The 17,702-nt window shown below is 41.4% G+C and overlaps 2 protein-coding genes across 2 annotated transcripts; both read right to left on the reverse strand.

Moving 5' to 3' along the window:
- Positions 1–437: 437 nt before the first annotated feature.
- Positions 438–779, reverse strand: LOC119816562 (transmembrane protein 256-like). The gene has a single exon (XM_038333311.1). The coding sequence runs from the start codon at positions 777–779 to the stop codon at positions 438–440; it is 342 nt and encodes a 113-aa protein (XP_038189239.1).
- An 8,208-nt stretch (positions 780–8,987) lies between these two features.
- On the reverse strand, positions 8,988–10,014 carry LOC119816538 (vomeronasal type-1 receptor 4-like). Its single transcript, XM_038333284.1, has one exon. The coding sequence runs from the start codon at positions 9,897–9,899 to the stop codon at positions 8,988–8,990; it is 912 nt and encodes a 303-aa protein (XP_038189212.1). The 5' UTR covers positions 9,900–10,014.
- Between the last annotated feature and the right edge of the window lie 7,688 nt (positions 10,015–17,702).

The following is a 17,702-nucleotide window of genomic DNA, read 5'->3' on the forward strand; positions in this document are numbered from 1 at the left end:
ATGATATCATCATATTTTTCTTTTCTTATTTATTGTTTTTATTGATCTATATATTTTTCCTCACTCCCCTCCATTTCTCTCCCCTCCCCTTCTGCCTTCTTCTATGATCCCTACACTCCAAATTTACTCAGGAGAGCTTGTCTTTTTCTACTTCCCATGTAGATGAGATCCATGTTTGTCTCTCTTAGGGTCCTCATTGTTGTCTAGGTTCTCTGGGATTGTCAATTGTAGACTGGTTTTTCTATGTTTTATGTCTAAAAGCCACTTATGAGTGAGTACATATGATATTTGTTTTTTTGAGTCTGGGTTCTCTCACTCAATATGATATTTTCTTTTTTTTATTTCTTTATTGCCATTTTCTTTTAATTTCTTTTCTGCTTTACACCCCCCACTCAGTTACACAGAAAGTCCAGGACAGGACAACTAAACAGGAGACCTCAAAAAGCCAAGGCAAGCCAGCCCAAGATCAGCAGGCTCCCTCCAACAGGACCCTCAGTCTGGATGCTAGTGTCTCCACTCAGAGCCTGGTAGTAAAAGCTGGTACAGAATAAGGTAGTTCCAGAAGCTAGCAGTAATCCTGCCCAGAGGGGTTTTCTGCAGTAGGGCACCCCTAACAGGGCCAGGCTGTGCAAAAAGTGGTGCTTGTTGGCCTTGTCAAAGAGCTCCTTCCCGTAGGCATCCGGAAATTGGGCGCCGTGTGCCCCGTAGGTGGCCAAACCCAAGGCCCCAGGTCCGGACAAGGCACCTAGGTGGCGGAAAGCAGCCCCTACCACGGCCATAGCCATGGGTGATCACGCGCGGAACCAACACCGCCCAGGCCACCCAAGAAGTCGCCAATGATGGAAGAGAGTTATCTGTCTATGTTACTTTCATTGGTTAATTAATAAAGAAACTGCCTTGGCCCTTTAAGAGACAGAAAATTAGGTAGGCAGAGTAAACAGAACAGAATGCTGGGTAGAAGGCAGTGGAATAGACACTTCAGGGAGTTGCCATAGTGAGTCGCCATGCCTCTCCTCTCCGAGATGGATGCAGGTTAAGATCTCTCCTGGTAAGCCACCCCTTGTGGTGCTATATAGATTACTAAATATGGGTTAGTCAAAATGTGAGAGTTAGCCAATAAGAGGCTGAAACTAATGGGCCAGGTGGTATTTAAAAGAATACAGTTTCCATGTAATTATTTTGGGTAAAGCTAGCTGGGTGGCGGGACACAGCCCTGCCACTCATTCTACAAGCCAATCCAGATTCAATGATATTTTCTAGATCCTCATCATTTTTTTTCTTGAAGGGAATGCACCACTGCCTTGGGAGATCCATTTGAGGTCATGACTCTTACTCTGTGCACCACATGATGGCGTCTTCATACTTATAGGTGCAACTGGTACGTAATAGAAGCTAAACATGCTTCTCTGTAAATGCAATGACAGCTTTTGAGGAAACCAGGATTCCATCTTCTCTATTGAAAGGGGAATCCAGGTGTAAAAAAACTAAGTTGTATATTGCAAATGTCAGGGTAGATAGATATTGAAAAATAAAATGATTTTTTTCAGCCTCACCACTTCCTTCTGATGTCTCTCTTCACCAACCCCGAAACAGAGTTTCTCTTGGTAGAACTTGTTCTTCTAGAACGCTCTCTGTAGACCAGAGATCCAACTGCTTCTGCCTCTGAAGTGCCCGGTGGGATTAGAGGCATGCACTACCTCCACACAGCTCTCTGATGTCTTTCCTATTCTCTTTAGAAAACTTCTAAATTTCTTTTTTGTCTTTGACAGATAAAGAAAATATAGTTTAAAGTTTATAGTGCTCAGACTAGTTTATTCAATCAAAGATAAAACATCAGGAAGAAAGCCTCTTATGCAGCTTCCATCTGGGGGGAGTTCTGTAGAGAAAATTGGCCACTCACAGACAGAGGACATTCTGGGGGGGTCATTGGTGACCTCTGTTTTGTTTTGAAATCTGATCTCATGTGAGGGATTTTCCTGTTACTGGGTGGCACTGAAGATTAATAAATCATGGATGAGGAGATGGCTCAATGGTTAAAGTGCTTTGCCTCCAAGTGTGAGTGCCAACTCACTTAAATGCCTTGTCTTGGCAGCTTGTCTGTAATTACAGCCTCAGAAGTCAGGGACAGGCTATCTCTAGAGGAACGGGGCAGTGAGAGTAGCCATGTTGATGAGCCCTGTGTTTGACTGAAAGATCCTGACTCAGTGAAGTGGACGATGGAGGATGCCTGCTGACACCCCCAGTCTCCTGCAGGTAGGACAACCCAAATGCACATATGTGCAAACGCACACACACACACACACACACACACGCACACAGAGGAGGGGAAGGTGTGCCGGCCCACAGGTGTTGCAAAAACGTAACACATTCAAAACACAGACACATAAACACTGATGCACATGAAAAATGGAAACCGCAGAATTTCCCAATTCCACTGCTTCCTTAAAGAAATTAGGAAATAAACTGATTAAGCAAATGGATTTATTTGTGATTTGGCAAATTCAAGGAGAAAAAGAATCTTCCTTTCTCTCTGCCTTCTCTGTAGCAATGCTCTGAAGGGACCTGCATACTTCAGGGTGCTCTTCTCTGGACAGCAGATTAGGCATAGACCCAAGCACCCAAACACCAATTCCCAAGCACAAACCAAACACAGAAATCCTTTACTAAGCAAGGCAAAGAGACAAGGTGGCTGAATCTGAATCAGGCAGACACAGCAGCAAACAGCTTTGCAAGTGTTAACTTTAATAGGGAAATGGCGAGATCTGTGTTAGAATGAGCCAGGATGACTTGGTAAGTTTTGATTGAGTATTTTAATTAGGTTAGTCTAAATAAGGAATTTGTATTCCTTGACCTTGATGTTTCGAGAATTGGACTGTGGTGATCAACCTCAAAAATGAGTCAGACATAAAAAAAAAATGGCCAGTAAGGGAAAAGCCCTAGGTGGCCAGATTTGGGAATGTAGTCTAATGGTTGAGCAAGAGAGAGGAAGGGGAAAGGGAAAAACCTGCCAGTGCCATGTTTGCCATACTCAGGCCAACATCAGTCCCGGGGCGTCAGCCTTTCTCCTCCCCAAGGGTGGGGCTGACTCCTGGGCACATGTCATTCTTTGGGTTTATTGTACTAATACTCAGATAGTGAAACAGAGGTGACAGACATCTCTCCTTAGAATGTCTGCTCTCCTGCCAGCAGAGCTACACCATGACACCTCTTTCCCTATTGGTCTCATGCTATGGCTCCTGTGGGTACAGACGTGGATAACTATTAGTTTTCCCCCATTTATTTAAAGTGAGGTAGTACACAGCCTGGGGCAGCTGTTCCCACTGTAGTGTACACAGAATTCTCTAAGCAAAATGTCAAGTGCTCTCACTATACCCACCAGATGATGTATTGGAAGGAAATTGGGTAAGTAAATTTGTTTTTCTGTGAGAATGATTTCACATTGTGTATCAAAAGTACCTTTGTTGAAGATTCTCTTTCACATTTACTTTTAAAGATGCATGAGAAAATATAGATGGCATATGGATCTGGATGGAAATGCTAGGTGAGGAACAGATCTCTCATTCTGTTCACACTGTCCACTCATGAGAGAGACTGTCCACTCATAAGAGAGACTGTCCTCTCATGAGAGAGACAGTCCACTCGTGAGAAAGACTGTCCACTCATGAGAGAGACTGTCCACTCATGAGAGAGACTGTCCATTTGTGAGAGAGACTGTCCACTCATGAGACTCTCCACTCATGAGAGTGTCCACTCGTGAGAGAGACTGTCCACTCGTGAGACTCATAAAACCTGTAAATATAAATGCTGTAGAGAAACAGCCCTCCTCCCTAGCATGCTTCTACTTTGTGATACTCTGAAGGTGATCTTTAACCTAGTTGGATCTTATTAAAACCTACTTTATCTAAGTAAAGAGCAGTATTATACAGACCCACAACATGGCCTTTCTCTTTCTTCGCTCTGGAGAGTTTCAACTCCTGGACCTGGAAGAGACCAGGAAGGACTGAGCTTCCTTCCTGCCCGATGCTTGTTTGATCCTGAGCTGCAGAGAGTTGGTTCGGCTCCACACCCATCAGGAACTGTTGAGGTGTTTCCGTTTCTCTTCCAGCAGGAACTGTAGTGAGCTGATGGACAGCTTTGGTGAACAGCCCTTAGCCATCCCAGGGTCCTCCAGTCAGCACACACAAGTGGCAGACAAGAAACTCCCTGGGAAACCTGCAGCACAGGGAGCTGCAGGGAAGCAGGGTCAGGGGGGCATCCTGAACCCTCGCTGTCCTCCTGGACCTGAGGCTGTGAGTGTTCAGTACAAGCACTGTCCTGCTGGGCAAAGCCGTGGTTCTTGGCCTTCACCAAAGCTGATGTCTTCAGTAGCTCACTCCCCAGGTCTCCTATTTCATAACTCAGCAGCGTGCACCTGTGCAGGTCAGTGATGAAGGAGCGTGGATTTACAGGCAAAGTGATTAGCAAACCCCAGATGTTCAGTGTCGGCCACAGTGATTGACAGAAAGCGAGACCCTGTGCCAATGAGGCTCTGGCCTGGAGTGTGGTCTACAGACCCGCGATGGCATCATTTGAGATGCCGTGCTTCTCCTGGTGGTTATTTGAGATCTAACATGTTAGGATTGTCCCACCTTGTCCTCACTGTTTTCCTAGTGTTTTTGAAACCTGGCAATGTCGAACAATTGGTGACCAGTTTACTGTGCTGTGGTGACTTCTGTTGTGCAAACCCACCACAGAAAAGGGTAATCTCTTACTTCCGTCTACCCTGTCCCGTTTTCAGTCTTTGGTTTTGAGAGAATTTTTTTTTTTTTTACAATTTCTGACAGAAGGAAAAAACACTAAAAGTCACATGACAAGGCTGGTAGACAGGAAGATGGTAAGCATCTACCTTCCACCTACCTAGTCTTAGGTTGCCTTGAGCTAGTCTTATTTTTTTTTTTATGAAAATCATTATAATGCTTAACTTATTTAGTGTTTGGACGTATTAAAACTTTAGGACAGATTGTGGTGTGGCGGCAAATGCTCAGCCAGGTGGATTACCAGGTCAAGGCCTGGGCTATAAAATGGTTTCCAGAGCAACTGACACCACATAGCAAAGCTGCATGCCCTCCACGTACCCTCCAAAACATTAAGGCAAATAAACGATAGTGTGAATCTTCACCCAAAAAGTCATTCAAGAGAATTATCGGGAGGGAAGAATCCAGGAGAGCAGCTGCCTCTGCCAGAATGGAAAAACGTCAGCAAGTCAGCTCCCTGCTGAACAGGCACTGGGCTCATATAGGGCTGATTCCGGGCAGAGCAGAGAAGGACCAACTTCCACAGGAGCAAAGTACTACAATTTTGTGGGGATTGGGAGAGTGGAGGTAGTGGAGTGAGGGGTAGGGGGAGTGGGGGTTAGGAGAGTAGGGGGTAGGGGAGTGGGGGTAGGAGTGGAAGGAGAGTGGGAATGTGAGAGGTGTCTGGGTGTCGGGTGTTTGGGAGCTCCACCTTAGCAGAGTGAAGCAGACAACTAGCTACTTCTGTCAGAGCAGAGAAACAACAGACAGGTCTGCTGGGAAGCTCCCTCAGTGGAGCAGAGGAGAGAAGCAGTGGACATCTCTGCTGGGAAGCTCTTAGCAGAGTGGAGCAGAGCTGAGCTGTAAAGTCTTTCTCAGGGAGGAGCAGGCCTCTATGTTCCTGCAGGGAAACCATCCCTGACTGGAACAGCTGTAGGTATAGCCTGACTCCAGCAGTCAGGATTCCATTCCCTTCAGAGCTGTAGCACTTACAAACCTACATACTTTCATACGCAAACAATTTATTACAGAGTGTAAGCAAGCAAAGTCTTTTTCTCAGCCAGTTCTATTACTGCCAGGCTGCATTTTTTTTTAACTTACAAAAAAAAAAAAAAAAAGATCAATCACTTTTTTATCTCTGAAGGTAATCTTCTAAGGGATATTAAAAGAATCATAAATCTAAATTTTTATTTTTTTACTGATTTTATTGAGCTATTCATTTTTTTCTGCTCTCCTTCCTCCTCCTCCCCTCCCCTTCAACCCTCTTCCATGGTCCCTGTACAACTTCATCTACCTTAGGGATGCTTCTGTCTGTCATGTACTGTCCCACCTGGGGGGCCTTTCCAGTTGCTGATGCAATGTGCTGTAAATAGCTGTGGGCACAGGGCTGAGAGTGGAAGTGAGAGGAGCATCTCCAGTGCAGAAGTGAGAGCAGTGGTGGGCTGGCCTGGGATGTGGCTCCTGGTCACTGGTCCTGTCCTGCATGGACCCTTCTGGTCGCTACTCTGGCCTTGAGGAGGAGGCTCCAGGTCACTGTTTTCCCTGTGTTTCTGATGTGAATCAATGAGTGTTACTAAGTGATACGCTTTTCACAAAAAGAGGGTAAAATCCCTTGTGCCATAAACAAAAGAATAAGGAACTCTGAGGATCTACTGTCTTACCCTCCAAGTGAATGTGAACTGTGCTTGGATTCAGCATCTGAATCTTGAGTAAGTGGAGAGAATGTCTGAACTTGAGGTGGTTAGATGAGGAACCAGCCCTACTCCATTTTGTTAAGTCTGTTGACTGTAAAGCTTGTGTGTCTGTTACAGAGCTTGGCTGTTCCCTGCCCCATAACCATGAAACGTTCTGTAACAGACATTCCAAGATTTCCTCAACTGCTTTGTGAACTCTTAACTGCCTGGTCTCTCTTCTGTAACCATGGTGCCTTGAAACATTCCCCACCTTGAGGTTTTGTTCTATAAAAGATGTATGGAAAATTGAATCAGATCTGGTCTTATGAACCCTGCCTTAGGGGAGACAGTGTTGACTTGGCTCTGATGTGTCCACAAATAAAGCTGCTTTAATATAGTTGTGATTTGGGTCATGGTCTTTCTCCTCGTTGTCTGCGAAATTGCCAGAGGGTTCTGGAGGAACTATGAAGAGTGGAAGGATATTTTCAAAGTATATTTAAATTTGACCTTTTTTGTTTGTTTTTCAAGATAGGGTTTCCTTTGTGTAGTTTTGACATTCCTGAAACTCACTCTGTAAACCAGGCTGAGCTAGAACTTGTAGCGATCCCCCTGCCTCTGCCTCCCAGAGAATTGTTTTAAATAATAAAAATTAAAACAACAACAACAAAATCAAAACCTGAAACCATACGCAGGTAGTTTCTGAGGGCTGTAGGCTGCACATCACACACTGAAGACTCCATTCTCTTTTGTATTTAGGTTCCATTTATTAGTAAAATCATGTGGTATTTGTCTACATGCAGCTGACCTATTTCACTTAGTATAATGTCCACAGGTCCATGCTAGTGATGAGCAACGCATCCAGCATAAGGAAATGATGAAGTTCTTTATACTAATCCATCTGTCAAATCTGTGATTTGCCTGAAGGGCGTTATTGAATCCCATTTTCAGTTTGCTTCATTATCATCTACTCATTTAAGTTTTTCATCATGTATTAAAATTTTAATTTATGTTTAATCATTTTTTTTTCTGAACACACTCTACCTTTTAGAGGAAAATTGAATAAATCAATTTTGTGTACCACTTAAGTTCAGGCCATCCATGGTCATGCTGTGTCAACAGTTATATATCTCTTGTCTATCCTTTATAAAAAATTTAAGATTGTTTTAAAGCCCTCATGCGTATTCTTAATGTTGAGCAATCTCTTCATTATTCAGATTAAATATATGTTCCTCTACTCCTTCTCCATGTTCTGACACCACTTCTTTTTGAGTCAAATTACACAGACTGATTTAGAAAGTGATTTATATGGTGATTTATATCAACTATTAGAAAAAGACTTTCACAAAAGAGCTGCAAGACTAAGGTAAGCAATGGATGTTAACTACAAACAAGTCACATTTCCATAAGACAAAGAGCAGGAGGGATGATGTTCAGAGACATGCTTATCTTGGAGAGTACCCTGGTTCCTCAAAATCCACATCATAGGTCTTATGACTGCCTGTAGCTCTAGCTTCCAGGGACCCAGTGATCTCTCCTTTCCTTTGTGGGCACCTGTAAAAATGAGGCATAAACTCATATAGACACATAAATAAAAAATCCTTATATTAAAAAGCAAGCTATTTTTAAATTATAACACAGAATAATACAGATCACTTAAAAGTTTTGTGTATACTGTGTAACCAAGCAAAAAGTAACTACATGTTCATCATTATAAAGTAAATCCATGATGCATCCAAATGTTTACAGGGGTTCTAGTCAAATATGACTGATAAGATTTAAAAATTAAGGCATAAACCTATCTCTAATGATTCAACAATTTCATGTGAGTGATTATATCAATAAGTATTTTTCAAAATAGGACTATCAGATTCTTAGAACTATATCAATATCTTACTCTGTGTGCTCAATTTAAGAAATCAAGCAGTGAATCCTTCATTTAAATGAATGTAGAATCAGATCCTTTGGCAACATGATTAAATTGTGATGAATTGTGATTCAATCCACCAAATTCTTCTGCATACTTCCAGTCATGGTAGGTGTGAAATGAGTTCTACAAATTCTAATGGAAGTTACTTTCTCAGTGCTGGAGAGATAGCTCAGTAGTTAAAAGTGCTGGTTGGTCTTCCAGAGCAGCCAGGTTCAATTTCTAGCAGTCATAATTTGTTTCTGAGACATCTATTTAACCTCAGTCAGTCACAGGGCGTTTGATGGTTTTTTTTTCCCAGAAGCTGAAGGTCCCAGGCATGCATGTGCTACACAGATATAATTGCATGCAAACTATTCATACACAATAAATGAATACAAATATAGGAAAGTTAAAAAGAAAACCAAAATACCTTCAAAAAGGTGTCAATACAGAAAATGAGGTTTCTATGTCACTGTCATTTGTTATGGTCTTCCTCACTCTCTCCACTCATGGCTCTGAGTCACCAGGAAGATTGAGAATAAACATATGCTTAAACGGCTTTGTAAGACTTTGTCTACTGACAATATTGCAGGACTGGGAGCTCTTTCATACTCATTGAACAGATAAAGGAGAGAGTCATTTTCTCAATTTCTCCCACTGAGCATGCCAACACTCAGTCAGAAGTCCATCCCTGTGAATCAACACAACAGGGCTAAAAGTTGCATAACCAAGAGTCATAAATTCTTGAATATTTACCATCAAGGAATTGTCCACTGAAGAGAGACTTAAAAGTAGAGAAAGAGCACAGTCAGTCCAATAGAAGAAAACAAAACAGAGCATCAGAAGGAGGACACTCTGAGAAGCTCTCAGCTCAGGGGGAGTTCTGTAGAGAAGCTTGGAGTTCTGAAGGTAGAGGACATGCTGGTGGTGCTTGTGGAGAAGAAGTACCATGTAGCCACTGGCCGCTCCCATGGCTCCCTGAAACACAGCATCTCTCAGGACCATGAAAGAGAGAACAATCCATTTTGTTTTCTGACTTTCTAACATAAAATAACAGTTGCTTTCACTCTTAAACTGTGATATATTCCGGCTTGTACTTGTGATGGAACGGATTAGGTTCATACCTATTAAAGCATTGAGTATCCAAAAGAATGGAAAGAATGGAAGGATGTGCCATGCAGACTTTGGCCTGAGGCTTCTCCACCCAGATGCTCCTGGACTGATGATGATGGCCTGGACCACAGTGAGGAGACCGCTGGTGCAGATGGAGACCCCACGGGCCACCCTCTCCAGGTAAATTAGGATTTTACATCCAATATCATTTAGAAAGTTTCTCAAACCAAAAGCTACCATTGTGTCTGGCAATCCTTTTGCAAGGAGGATTATGATGCTTGTAAAAGCCAAGTGGATGAGAATAAGGTGTACGGGTTTCTTCTCAGGGCCTCCCCACCAACTGAACATATAATTCACAGAAACAGAAATGTTTCCCAGAGTGCCAACCATAGTCATTAAGAGAAAAATTGTTTCCTTAATAAATTTCAAAACCATTTCTTCCTTCCTAGGTAGAAAAACTTGTGTCCAGGTTGCAGTTTTTCAAGAAAGCATCAATAATGTTAGACATGGACCTGAAAAGCAAATTTTACACAATAGCATTTTCTAGTGTGCAAGAGACAGCGGTGGACACGTGTAATGTTGCAGATTAGGTCCTTGACATGCCTCCTTTTCCCCACTGTGGACTCTGGGATATTGTGTGTGCTCTGACAGGTGAGTTTGGTAAGTGCTATTCAAAATCTAAAGTTTTAAAGAGATTTTTATTTTTGAGCCCTACACTAGCAAAATTGACTTGTTTAAGTTGTGTGTGTGTGCTCCTATCTGCGTGCATTGATTATCCTAGTTAACTCTCAGCATAATTGGCTTGAACTCCAAGCTTTTCCAACCGAAATTTCTTCCTCTGTTTCTCATTCTGTTTCATATTTCCCCACTTAATTCCCAAAGCCTGAGGTTCATGCTGAACCTGTCTGCTTTCTCACATTACACAGACACTGGGGATCCTTCTGGGTCGTCACCTGTTACATCTCTCAAATTTGCTAACTTTACCCTCCACACTGCCTCCTTCTTTGTCTGATATTCCTTTCTTATCTGCATCTTCATTAATATAACATTTTCTAGATTTGCCTTTGGCTTCGAAGCTTTGTAACTTCTGTTTCTACATCTTAATATTTAAAAGCTTTTATATTGACCATTTTGTGATTTCACCCCATATAAATGTTTATTAGTTATTTTTTAAGGTACTCCTCAATGTCAAGTCACACTGAATAACCTTTCCAATAGTTCCCAGCAGTTAAAGTTAAGTCATCAAAAGCCATTGCAGCCAGGGAGGAAGTCTAGAGGGATCTGTGGCACTTCCTAAGAGAGTAGAGAGCAGAGGTCTGTGACCGCAGTGGATGACTTCAGGGCATTTGTGACTCCAGTAAGTGACCTCAGGGAATCTAAGGGAGCACGGATTAGCTGTCCACCAGAGGAAATGATGAGGTGAATGGAAGAAGAGGATTAAATAAATTTTATGTGCTACCATGAGGTAAGTGCAGTGTCAGAGTTATGAGTCTTCCATGTCAGCTACAAATAGTGCAATAGTGTGGGGGGGTAAAGTGGTGACAGGCCTCCCCCCATTTACGAGGCCATGGTGGCCTTTACCTCTGTGGGGCCTTGTGAGCAACAGTTACACAAATCTGCTTTACAACCTGCTTCTCCTCCTGTTTCTTTTCCAATCTGTTTATCAGGCAGGTTCCTTTGTTCTACATCAGTCTGAGCTGATTCCAGAACTCAGACCTCAGCTGTATGCTATTCTTCATGCCTGGGAGCTTCATTCTCAATTCTCAGGCATTTGTGGTAAGTATTTGGGTGCAGTTTCTAGGATAGAAAGAACCTAGATATTTTATGAGTTTATGTGTTCCGAGTACTTAGAATGTCCCTGTTCCCTTTGCTCCCTCCTGTTAAACTCACAGGATTGCTTTAAATATCTATGCCCTGATGATCTCATGTGTGACTTAGCCATGTTGCTATATTTGTGTTCAGGTGGCTTCATGGCTTTAGAAATGTCAGTTATTGCTCTTCCACTAATTCCTCTGACTAAGGTGTAATCTTCTGTACTACTGCATCCTAGAAATCACAATACAATCCTAAATATCTGAATATAATGAAATACACTCTAAGCATTAATAACAAACACATCATTCATGAAATATTTAGAATAAATACTAAGTATTTAATCAGAGATTAGATTCTGTCAAAAGCCCTGCTATCCATTCACCCCATGTCATGATTGAAATACTAACAATTTTATGGTTGTTTAATGCTTGATTTCCTGGGGATTCCATTTTTTCAAGTCCTCCTTTCCCTTTCCCAACCTTTAAATCATATTTGACACCAAATTCTGGGACTTCCAATAAGTGATTCCTTATGTTGGAGTGGATTGTCAGAGGAGAAAGAGGCAACTCATCTTCCAAATTATATTGGGAAACACTGTAGGAAATTAATTTAAAAGACAGGATGGACTTGTGTTTAAAAGATGGATGGTCCTTGTCTAGAAAGAATCCCCAAGAACCTGACATAGGTTACATCCAACCATCCTGGTTTTCTAAAAACAAGAAAGCAAACAAACAAACCACAAACCTAAAAGAGATTACAGCTCTTTGGTGCTTAGCACTGGGATAAACTTAAGATAAGCTGTTTTGGGATGGACCAGTTCACAGCCTGGATCCTTCAAAGCAGAAACATCCAAGGTGTTATTGATCACTGTTACACTTAGTGGTTTATACTTCTCACTATCTACCAGACATCTAATGACTATAGTTGAGATAAGTATATATAATAATATGTGATATAGTCAAGAAACTTTAAGGACATATATGGAAAGAAATCCTTCAAATTTAGAGTTATAATGTTATTGTAAAAGAAAGTACGTGTCAGTATTTGAAAAGTGGAAATGCTTCAAAAGTGAAAAGGAAAAACTTTACAAGCACTCATGATACTGTTGAAGTTACAACACTGGCAAACCGGTGACTGAGAACAGGAGCTTCTGCTTGTTTTCTTTTGTCCTGTTATTTTTGAGACAGAGTCTCCTCCCTATGTAAACTAGAATATCCTCGAACAACAATTCCCTTGCCTCAGTCTCTCTAGTGCTAATGTTACAGGAGTGTGTCATGATCCTCTCCAGGGTTTGACAGACATATGAAAATTTTATCTATCTTATTATTCATTTTACAAGGTCACCTTAAACAAAGACCCAGCCAGGGCTCTGTCAGGATGGAGAGGATGGAGAGCGATGTCTCGGCATTTCTGTTCCATCTCTGCATCTCCAGGAACTAGTCTCCTTGGATCTTTCTGGTGCCAGGGGTCAGCCTCCTCAGGCACAGAAGGAAAGTGGAGGTCCTGAGGATCACAGAGCCTCTCACCTGCTCCCTGGTTTAGTCAGAGAGAGTCTTCTGCTTTAATGGAACTCTCTATGGCACAGCTGAGGGGATTGAAGATCTTACCTCCATGTACTCACCTGGACCTCTGTGGTGCAGACAGGCTCTGGAGCAGCTCTGGGAAGGTGACACTTGTCAGGTCATATTTGTACTGTCAGGATTTGTGGGGCTCTTGGCTGCCATCAGGTATTGAAGACTTCAAGTTTCAAGTCACTGTGTCAGGGGAAGGAAGGCCTCTGCAGAGCCCCGGTCCCTGAAGTACAGCTTCCCTCTCTTTCCACAATTACTACATCTGTCTTGTTCAGAAGTTATTTCAAGATTAATTAGGGATTAATTATTTTGAGAGGAAGGATGTGAGGTGAGAAAATGAGCAACTAAGTTTCTGTATATGGAGCTCCTCCTGTCTCTTGACTGTTTTTCATCTTCCCAAGTTCCAAGTTGTGACCTGTAATGGGACTGGGTTCTGACACAGAGACCAAGTCACTTGCTTTCCTTTATTAAATTCATTCCTAGTCTGGATTAGAATAAAATTTTCTCAACAGTGGGGATTCATGTGTAAGTCCCAAACATGGACTAGAACAAGTTTAGAGTTCTTTGGTCTACATGTCCTTGTTGGTAGTTAAGTGTTGTCAGAGGCCGCCTGTTCATTCCTGGCCACCCAGACTCAAAATAACTACACAGAAACTGTATTAATTAAATCATTGGTTGGCTTATTAACTCCAGCTTCTAATTGACTATCTCTTACATCTTAAATTAACCCATTATTTTATATTTACCATGAGGTTCATGGCCTACAGGCAAGGTTTTGGCTGGCTGCTAACATCTTTATCCCCTGGCAGCTACATGGCTTCTCTCTGACTGCCCACTCTCTCTCTATCTCTCTTTCAGTCTGACTTTATTCTGTTAAGCCATTGGCAGAAAGGAGCTTCTTTATTCGTTAATCAACAAAAGCAACACATATACAGAAGTACTTCCAATATTATTTCCCCTTTTCTGTTTAAATAAAAAGGAAGGTTCCAACTTTAATATAGAAAATTATATAAACCCAAATAGTTATCATGCAAGAATTACAGTTATAATATTTATAGCTACTTTATCTTTTATCATAACTAAGGAAAACTGTAACTATCTATTCTTCAAATCCATCAAAGACTCCAGAAGCATATAATACTACTTAAGTAAAGAGGAAGTGCATATATAAGCAACTTCTGTAACTCTAGAATTAACAGAGACATTTCACTGCCTGGACAGTCACCCATAGTTCTTCTGTAACATTGTGGGCACCCATCTTCAGCCTTCTGGCTCATAGTATCTGGCAGACTTTTCCATGAAGCAGGAAATTCAAAGACATTTTTCACCTATATTGGCAGTTTGTCAGTCACTTTCTTCTGTGTCCTGAAGAATGTCTGGCAGACTCTTTTATGAAGTAGAAACCCCGAAGGACTGTCTCACCTTCTTTAGGCAACTTCAGCAATAATTTTTCTGTGGGTCCTGAATGTACAGTCGAGCAGTTTCTTACCTAAATGACTAATAAAGTCCATGAGGTGCTTCTTCGATGCCTATCTTCCTCTTGAAATAGATTGGTACTGCCAGGAGCAGACATGTCTCACGTCATGAAAAGTCTTAAACTCTTAAAACATTTTAAATGCCATATTCCATAGGTTATTGAAAGGTTTGAAGATTATCTATGCAATTGAAATATATCTCTACATATCTAGAAAAACCTAACTAACATGACTACAAACTTGACTATTATAGATGATTATCTACTAATCTATATTTTTAATTATACATTACAGTTTTAAATGAGCTATACAAACACAATACATTAATCAAAGAGCAGTAATATGCATATAACAAAGTTGACCTCAGTTTGTATTAATAGACCAAGACCCATACCAATGTAAAGTATCCATCTCTATAGCATATCCCCCTTAAAATGTAAACAAACATTTATATACAGTATTTGGGAATTTGGGCATACTTCTCTCCAAACTGCTTCCTGCTTTTTGTTGGGTGAAGTAATTTCAGGGGGTGTTCACAGTGACCTTTCAGGGGGTCTTTGTCCATTAAATCACATTAGTCTGGAATGAATCCATAGGTTCTCATTGTCTGTGGAAACAAAAGAACCTCTTTTCCAAAGCAAAAAATCCTTAGACCCAAATTTTGAAGTCAAGATACCTTTATGTTGGTTAAGCTTAGCAGTCCATACAAAAATTCAAAGAAAACACAACAATATACATAATCTAGACTCTCTGTGCATCTTTACATGACTTCCTTTTCTTTACTTCTTTTATCTATGACTGTCTGTATTCTGTCTCTCTAAAGAAATTTTTAAATAACCATTTTCTTCCTTTTATAACTGTCTATATTCTTTTTTCCTCTCTCTCTCAAGCCTACGTACATTTATCCAACACTGTGATTCACTTAGAGGCCTTTTTCATCTGAATCTATCTTTATTGAATATCTGTAATCCTTTTCTGACCAGGGCCACTCCTTAAAATGCTAAGTGGTGTGGCTAAGACTAAGGCTGATTTGCCTTTTTTCTCTGCCCAGTTCAACATGGCAGAGGCTGTCGACTGCCTCTGAGTGCTGGGTAAGAGCTGTCCTCACCACATCAAAGCCGGTAACCATTTGGCCCATGCTGCCACCGAGTAACCTGTAGCACGCTGCCCACAAACCCCATTTAAATGCTCAGCCTTCTGAAAGAGCCAGAGCTCTTCACGCAATTAGCACGAACCAGGAAGGTTTCTTAAAGGAGCTGAGCAGTTTTTGCTGCCAATGCGGACTCAGGAAGACCTCTCTTAAACTTGCTGTCAGCAAACAGAGTTCATCCAAAAAAATGTGGCAAACTTTTTATTTTGTTTTATTTATTTATTTTTCGTGTGTGTGTGTCTAAAATTTTTTATAAGCTCTCTCAGGTTTTATGTGGAGTTAGCTGGCACATGTTGGTGCACCAGTGAAGGTCTTTGTTGTAACCGATTCTTTCATTCCTTCACATTAAATGTCATATGGGACTTGAAATGAATACTTTCTTAGCCTTATCCCTAAGGCAATATTTACTCATTATAAAACTTTAATGACATTTTTAAAATTTACGTGTTCCCAAGAGTGGAGCTTCCATGCACATTTCATTCTAGTTCCTGGGAGGCCCTACCCAGCACAGATAGAAAATGATGTAAATAAATATACAGGGATAAGATTAAAAGTGATGACATCATTATTTTGTTCTTCAAGAGAAAACACCATTGGGTTGACATAGGAGATGAGTTCAAGGCCATGCTCATACTCTGTGCCCTGTATGATGGCGTTTCCATACATATAGGTGCAGCTGACACATACTAAAAGCTAATGCTTATTCTGTAAAAGAAATGACAGCTTTTGAGGAAACCAGAATTTCTATCCTCTCCATTGAATGTGGAATCCAGGATCAGAGAAACTAAGTTGTACATTACATATGTCACAGTAGGCAGAAACTGAAAATTAAGGGTTGTTGGCCAAAGGGCCCCACAGAATCCCCACACATTCCAGGCTATTGTCAAGACTCTAGGTATCTCCCCACAAACTAACTCCAAGGCTCCATTGCTTAACACTTCACCTACACTACTCACTGAACATAGAGATGTCAAGTCAATGCCTACAAACAAGCTTCACCCCTATGTTCCAGCTCTTTGTTACAGGAAGGTACTCTGCATGCTCTCAAAAGAGAAGCATAATACTAACCCAGCCACAAACCCTTTATCTACAATAGTCTACTGCCTGCAATATGTTAGGACTATGGTAGCACAAAGCTTGTGACAGTACCCACTCCAAAAAATGAAACCCATGCTTGACACTGCTTGATAAACTAAGAACCTGAGGATAAATAGCCCAGGGCCCTCGAGTAAAACAAAATAGTACTAGTCTAAAAATGGGGAGAATGTGGTGATAAAATGGCTTGATAATATGATGCTATACTCATAAATCAGTGCCTTGCTGAGCTATCATCAAAAAAGCTTCCTCCTGCTGCAGATGGGAACAAATACAGAAACCTACAGTCAGACATTACCTAGAGAGTGAGAGACCTTGAAACACACAGCCCTGAATGGGATGTCTCCATCAAATCCCTCCCTCAGAGCTCAGGGAATCCCACAGAAGAGGACGTGGAAAGAACATTAGAGCCAGAGGGGATGGAAGACACCAAGAAAACATCTAAATCACCATGAGCAAAGCTCGTGAGAACTCACAGAGACTCAAGCAGCAAGAACAGGGCCTGCATGGGTCTGCACCAGGTCCTCTGTGTGCTTCCAGTTCTTATGGGATTCCTCAGTATGTGAATGAGTGGGCCTCTGAATCTTGTGCCGTCTTTTAGTTTCTTTCTGAAGTTTGCCTTTTCTAACTTTGATGGGATAGGTCTTGTTCTTTCTTACTATATGTATTTTTTACTATGAATGAATGAATGAAAACTTAGTCATTGTGGTAAAGGTTAATGACCAAACTGTCACTTATAGCTGCTGGTAGAGGAAAACCAGTTTTCTCCAATACAGAAACACTGGGTATATCAACCACTCGAGGATCTCACATTCAAGAATAATTACGCAACATATAATTGGACTCCACAGGTTTTTGTGTGTGAATGTGCAGCATGAATAATAAAAATCCAGAGACAGATATTGGGGTTTAACCTAAAAAACCAGAAAAGCAAAGCAACTGAGCCACTAAAGAAGTCTTAAGTCTACCAAGGCTTGGTGACTGCAGAGTAAGCAGACCAAGACTCTTTCTCCTCCCATTTTATATTCCCTGTAGTGCTGGGATTAAAGGTGTGAGCCACCACTACCTGGATTTGTTTCAGCATTGCTCTTGTGTATCCCATCTGCCTCTGTCTCCCAAATCCTGGGATTAA

The sequence above is a fragment of the Arvicola amphibius genome, chromosome 6 (genome assembly GCF_903992535.2).
Source record: "Arvicola amphibius chromosome 6, mArvAmp1.2, whole genome shotgun sequence".
NCBI lineage: Eukaryota > Metazoa > Chordata > Mammalia > Rodentia > Cricetidae > Arvicola > Arvicola amphibius.